This window comes from Sinocyclocheilus grahami, unplaced genomic scaffold, assembly GCF_001515645.1.
Source record: "Sinocyclocheilus grahami isolate Dianchi unplaced genomic scaffold, SAMN03320097.WGS_v1.1 scaffold1000.1, whole genome shotgun sequence".
NCBI lineage: Eukaryota > Metazoa > Chordata > Actinopteri > Cypriniformes > Cyprinidae > Sinocyclocheilus > Sinocyclocheilus grahami.
Window position 1 is genome coordinate 109,210 of NW_015506179.1, and position 7,328 is coordinate 116,537.

General features: G+C 38.0%; 1 protein-coding gene across 1 annotated transcript in view; it reads right to left on the bottom strand.

Annotated features, from left to right (window-relative positions):
- The window catches only part of magi1a (membrane associated guanylate kinase, WW and PDZ domain containing 1a), a 150,506-nt gene that overhangs the window by 40,773 nt on the left and 102,405 nt on the right, over nt 1–7,328 (bottom strand). The window contains exons 8-11 of the mRNA XM_016250642.1: nt 6,527–6,584; nt 5,786–5,889; nt 4,052–4,171; nt 3,757–3,942 (exon numbers count right to left, since the gene is read on the bottom strand). Of these exons, the coding sequence (XP_016106128.1) occupies nt 3,757–3,942; nt 4,052–4,171; nt 5,786–5,889; nt 6,527–6,584 (468 nt within the window). The remainder of the gene's footprint in view (nt 1–3,756; nt 3,943–4,051; nt 4,172–5,785; nt 5,890–6,526; nt 6,585–7,328) is intronic.

The window sequence follows — 7,328 nt, forward strand, 5'->3', positions numbered from 1 at the left end:
TGTGCAAACAAGTGCGCGCACAACCGCGGATGATTCATTTCCCACTCAAGTCGAATCTGGGGTGTGCGATATACAGTATATCTGCGATAATATGGTAAGTGTTGTTTTAATGATGTACGATCTGACATTATCAAGTAGGCTATATCACCAAATCACACACACAGAGTGCACGCATTAATTTATTAGTCTATTAAACTCAAACTTCCAGGCATTCTAAATTATAGATGGCAAAAAATGCTTCTGTATGCTTTTTATATTTATATAATTTAATATAGTTAACTTAATCTATATCACACAAAGAGTAGTCTACTGTTTTTCTGCAGATTTCAGCATGAACACATTTAATAATCATTTTATACAAGTTCAGTAAAGCAATAAGTGACTTTCATTTTAGACATAATATTGCTTGTTTTTGCTCAATTTTGCCAGCGAAAATAGTTCCAAACAAAGATCACACAGCACTGTTTTGCGTCTCTGAGCAATGGTGTTTACTTATTGAATGAATCAACTTTTTGAACAAATCGTTTGAATAAATGATTCAGTGATTCACTCATTAACACAGTCAAATGCTTTGTTCCTGAATGAATCAGCCGTTTGAATGAATCTGTTGAATCTCAATGACTCACTCATTAACAGTCACTTGCTGCCACCTACTGGTGGTTTTTATTTCACATTTAGACTGTTTTTTTTCATGTTTTAAATTATTTCAAATATCAGTATTCAGCGTTTTATGTTCCAACCAAAACATTAGGCCTATTTATGCATCTGTAACTGCATGATTACAATAAGCAATGCATCCACGTCCTCTCTGAGCTACATAAACTGTGTAAATACATCTAAATGCTATTTCAGATGCAGATTTCAGAAATGTTTTCTTATGTTGGAATGAAATACACCAAGTACAGGATGAAGTGCTTCTTATTCTTATTCCATTAAATACAAAATGGAAGAAAGAGTTAAAACTGAACACAATCTTGCTACTCAAGCTGTGTTTGAACATTTTTTATATACAGGTGCATCTCAATAAACTAGAATGTCATGGAAAAGTTCATTTATTTCAGTAATTCAACTCAAATTGTGAAACTTGTTTATTAAATAAATTCAATGCACACAGACTGAAGTAGTTTAAGTTTTTGGTTCTTTTAATTGTGATGATTTTGGCTCACATTTAACAAAAACCCACCAATTCACTCAGTATTCAGCGTTTTATGTTCCAACCAAAACATTAGGCCTATTTATGCATCTGTAACTGCATGATTACAATAAGCAATGCATCCACGTCCTCTCTGAGCTACATAAACTGTGTAAATACATCTAAATGCTATTTCAGATGCAGATTTCAGAAATGTTTTCTTATGTTGGAATGAAATACACCAAGTACAGGATGAAGTGCTTCTTATTCTTATTCCATTAAATACAAAATGGAAGAAAGAGTTAAAACTGAACACAATCTTGCTACTCAAGCCGTGTATGAACATTTTTTTATATATATTTATTTGCTTCTTTTCCATTATGCATTTACTTGAACTTTTACTTTCAATACTCGTTTACGATTTTAAAAAATACTTTTCGTACTTAAGTACAATAAATATCACATACTTTAATACTGTTACTCAAGTAATATTCTAAACGTTGACTTCAACTTCTACCAAAGTCATTTTCTGGTAAGATATCTGTACTTTTACTTGAGTATGGCTTTCAGGTACTTTATACACCACTGTTGCCATCTATGTTTGCACAAACAAGGAATTTGTTTTGGTGACAGAAGCTTCCAGTACACAGAGACAACAATGCATTTACTTGAACTTTTACTTTCAATACTCGTTTAAGATTTTAAAAAATACTTTTCGTACTTAAGTACAATAAATATCACATACTTTAATACTGTTACTCAAGTAATATTCTAAACGTTGACTTCAACTTCTACCAAAGTCATTTTCTGGTAAGATATCTGTACTTTTACTTGAGTATGGCTTTCAGGTACTTTATACACCACTGTTGCCATCTATGTTTGCACAAACAAGGAATTTGTTTTGGTGACAGAAGCTTCCAGTACACAGAGACAACAACAACAACACAGATAATAAAAATAATAAAGGTTTTCTAATAAAATACACATATGTATATACATATATAAACAAACTAAAATAGACAAAGGTTTTATGTACAGGTGTGCTATAGATGGAATAGAATAGAATAAGATGTAGGGATAGACTAAGATGGGTGGTATCAAATGAAAATTGATAATCCTCTCAGCAGTCCAGACTACCCTCTGTAATCTACTAATGTCAGTTTTGGAAGCTGAGCTGAAGCAGACAGTTATTAAACAGCAGAGGACAGATTCAATGACTGCAGAGTAGAAGTGTTTGAGCAGCTCCTGTGGCAGGTTGAACTTCCTCAGCTGGTGAAGGAAATACAGCCTCTGCTGGGTCTTGCTCACAACACAGTCGATGTGAGTGTCCCACTTCAGGTCCTGAGAGATGGTGGTCCTAGGAATCTGAATGACTCCACTGCAGCCACAGAGCTGTTCATGATGGTGAGTGGAGGGAGAGCAGGGGGTAATCTCCTGAAGTCTACCATCATCTCCACTCTTCTGAGCGTGTTCAGCTCCAGATTGGTGTGACTGCACCAGACAGACAGCTGCTCAATGTGAATTTATTCAAATATACATTATTGACGATAAAAGGTAAACTAAAACTATAACAAAGATCTAATTTAGTGCATATATTTAGTTATTTTTCTAGCTATCTATAGAGATTATGATCCTTAAATGTCTTTTCTGAGGTAAATGTGATGTTATATGACATTATTGATCTCAAGCTGTTTAATTGACGTGCTTTCGCAGTTGAATCACTGATCGATGACAGGATTCAGGATTGATTTCAGTAAGTTGTTCTGTTTCTTCTGATGTTCGTTCATGTTTATTTGCTGCTGTAACTAGTAGTGAAGAGGAAGAGATGATCGCTTCATGTGAGGCTTCAGAATTTGAATGCTGATATTTAGTTTCATATCAAGACACCAAGCACACAGATTACTGTGAGTACTGGATGGCAGACACCATAAATAATGTTTAGTAAAGTGCACGCATCAACAGAAAACTGCACAGGCTAAAAGACTGAACTTGAGATTTAAGAATCCATATCAGTATGGATTAAAATCAATAAATCAACACTGCTATTCCAGCACTAGTGTCACACAGCTGATCAGAGAAATGCTAATTAAACGTCACTGTTTCGCTCCGCGATCTCAGCTGAAACAGAAAATGGCTGATTGGGTTTCATCAATATCAAATAGTCCTTCTGAACCAGTTCCCTTTAGCGATTAACTGATCAGCAACTCTGTGTTTGACAGTTCAGTTCAACGCAAATCCTTTACTCTTCAGGTATCATTCAGGATGTGTTACAGAAGAGAGAGGCGTAAAATGCTGCACAGGGACGATTAGCTAAAATGATTCGCTTCAAGGCAAATACACACACACTGCATGTCGAAAAGCATTTCTTAACCCACAGATTCTGCCCACAATTAATGCAAAAATGATGCGACACAACAAAACTCCTTGTGGATTTAGTAATTTGATATGCAGTGTTTGTGAATCACTCTCTTGTGTTTGATGATTAATATGTAAGAGGGGTGGGGCTTTTATTTCAGTGTGGGAGGGGCTAAAGAACCGTGTGTGGTGCCTGATTAGGACACACACTCAGATGATTATGGAAGAGAGAGCTGTTCTTGTGTCATGTCTGGTTAGGATGTTCAGACCTGTTTCCATCTGTCCGTCCACAGCGGCTGGTCCGTCCAGAACCAGACTCTTGATCTGCAGGAACTCGTCCGGTTCATCGCCGCCGACCACAGTGAAGCCGAAGCCTCGCCGGCTCTTCAGCAGCTTAGTGCTTATGAAGGAGCCCTTGAGTTCGGCTGGATTACGGGTAAAGAACGGCTTTCCTCCTGCTCACACACACACACATTAATTATTCAGTTCTGTCATTGTAAATGCTTATTTAGTCAATATTCTTGGTGGTTGCATGGTTGCATGGGAATGAAAGTGAAGTCTCACGCTTGGGGCCCGGGGCCTGAGGGGCCAACAGACTGCTCTGAGGGTCTCTGTATGTCTCCAGATGACTGGGCACATAAGAGCCGATGGCAGCGCCGGCAGACGAGTGCCCCTCTATCCATTCTGACCCAAACCAACAACACCAAAGAAACATTAGACTGCCACAAGTACAAGATAAGAACCATTTGATAATCAAATCGCGTATTGGCATGTCTCAAATAAAGTGACTGACATTTTTTTTTTATTAAACTGATATTTTCATTCAGCAAGGACATTAAATTGACCAAAAATTACAGTAAGTACATCAATAATCAGCATACGACAATGATTTCTGAAGGATCACGTGAGACTGAAGACCGGAGCAATCAGCTTTAAACTTGATTAAATGTGACCAGTGCTGGCAAAATGAGTGTGAATGCGCACGGGCTAATTTTGAGCTACAGGCAAAAAGAGTGAAAAATGTAAATTTAACACTTTATCTTGATAATCGACTTTAGTCATTCTACTAACTATAAGTAACTTGCCAACTCCTAGTCAACTAGCAGTCATCAGAATATTAATAGACTGTCTGCTTCGACATTCAACTGACTATAAGTCACTTTGCAAGTACATGTCAAATTATTCTACTAATCCTAACAGTCTACTAGTACTCTAATGAGAGTTAGTTTACATGCAGTTGCAAAGTTACTTATATTAAGCAGAATGTCAGAAGTGGGTTCTCAAAACAGTGTAAGCCATTTAATCAATGTAAGCATGTGTAAACTCAAGCAAAGGACAGTGCTATGCAAATAAATACTACAACATTACATACGTAATAACACACTACTGTGCAGAAGTCTTAGGCACGTTAGTATTTTCACCACAGAAATGGTTTTAAGCAAGTTATTTCAAAACATTTCAGCAGTTATTATCTTTTGCTGTACTGTAGTGTGTGAGTAGGAAATATCAGTTTACATTTCCAAACATTAATTTTGCCATTAATTGTAATAATGCAGTGAGATTTGAGTATGTTTAGGAGTCTGACAGCAGCTAGTGCTGCACACAGAGATCGGATCTCCGCATCATCATCCAGTCCTTCTGTGATTACATGAAGAAACAGAACAAACTGAGACAGACTCAATCCAGAAGAACTGTGGCCACGCTTCAGAAACCTCCTGCAGAGCTACAGTACTGAGAGAAGCTGTAGGCTCTAGTGTAAAAATGCTGTAAAGTGAGGATGCTTTCAAAAATAATGCCATAAATAGATATTTATCAATTAACTTCCATTAATTAAATCAAATCAATATTTGATGTGACCATCCTTTGTTTAAAACAGCTATAGTCCTGGGTGCACTTGCACATCGTTTTTCAGGTAGCTCTGCAGGAGGTTTCTGAAGCGTGGCCACAGTTCTTCTGGATTGAGTCTGTCTCAGTTTGTTCTGTTTCTTCATGTAATCACAGAAGGACTGGATGATGATGCGGAGATCAGATCTCTGTGTGAAACACTGGCTGCTGTCAGACAAAAATCTCACTGCAGTATTACAATTAATGGCAAAATGAAAGTTGGAAATATAAACTGATATTTCCTGCTGACACACTACAGCAAAAGATAGAAATAACTGACTTAAAACCTTTTTTGTTGTTGGTGAAAATACTAATGGCCGAAGACTGTTGCACAGCAGTGTGAGTCAGTTTGTAAGCAGTTGTTGGTACTGGACTCCAGTAAGTGTTGCAGTGTGTTCCTGAAGTGATCCACACCTCTGATGTAGCGTCCCTCCTCCGGCGACTGCTGCGCATCCAGCTGCTTCTGCCGCCGGGCCTCCAGAACCGGGTTCTCGTACTGCGTCTTACGGTTAATGTGACTGAGACACAGAGACACAGCCGTCAGCATCCTCAGACGCATCCAAGCTCTGCTGATTCTCAGACAGTGAATCTGACTTGATTCTCTGTACTAAATGAAACGGTGCATGATGCAATCTGAATTGTGGCCAAGATCCAGTGCTTTTGTTACTCAATGAGTCCTACAGTAATCGTTTTCAATAATAAGGCCCAAATTGATCAAGTTGATTAACAATTTACAGAATAAAGTCCAGGCCCTACATTCACACACGGTCGCCGTGATTTTGCCAAGTAAGACATGATCCTGGATCAACATTACTGTCCAAAAATACAGACTTAACCCAATCCCTACCCCTAAACCTAACCCTACCCATAATTTACTCCTAAAAACAGTGTGAAATGATAGCTGATTAACAAGGGTGTAGAAGCACCTAACCCAGATTATAAGCCTAAAACTGGCATTTCCTGAAAAGTTATCCCTCAATTCTGATTGGTTGATTGTAATGATGTTCCAGGATCAACAAGGATGTTGATCCAGGAACATGTTGTACTTGGTGAAATCACGCTCACCATTCACACACCCAAAACACTGGGAGTTTCTTTAATTCAGTCACTGAGCTGAACTGAACTGATTGTGAGATGGAGGGATCTTACACTTACTCAACATAATAGACTCCATACACCGGGTCGTCGATCTTCTCCCAGCCAGGAGGCAGTTCTGACGCAGACAAATCAAGAGCCACTGAGCAAACAGATGATAGACGCTGCATGGTGTGTGCTTTCAGAGTTTAGCATGTGCTGTGAAAAGACTGCTTCCCACACTTTCTCACCAAAATTTCCATCGAGTATGATTACTGGACGAGGATTTTTAGAAATCCACTGCTGTTCTACTAATTAGATTTATGCTAGACGGGAACTAAGAGTCCATGAACAGGATCTGCCCAGTTTCCCATCACAAGGTGCCTGCAGGTACAGTATATGATGCTGTAACGGCTGGTCAGAATCAAAAGGTCAAGGGTCTTGATTATCAAGATTTAATCATAACTGACATTTAAGAAAACAATTTTTCTTTTCTTTTTACCAATCTTTTCTTTATTTCACTTTAATTAAAGGGCATATTTTTCAGAGTATTTTGAATGAAAGTCCAAAAAGATAATCACCAAATGAATTTACCAAGCATCATATTACATTAGTGGAGGGAGCTATATATTCCACATCCTTTTTTATGCATGAAACTCAAAGTTAAACAAAACCATACGGGACTATTACACTTTTCTTTTTGGTAGTTAGCTGTAGTAGTTGGCAGCTTTAAGGAGCTTTGCATTCACTCTCTCACACACACAAAATATCTCAGTACTAAAGACCTGATAAATGACACACATACACTCTCACACACTCATTTACACACACTCACTCAACTCACTCACACACACACACACACACTCACTCACTCACTCACTCA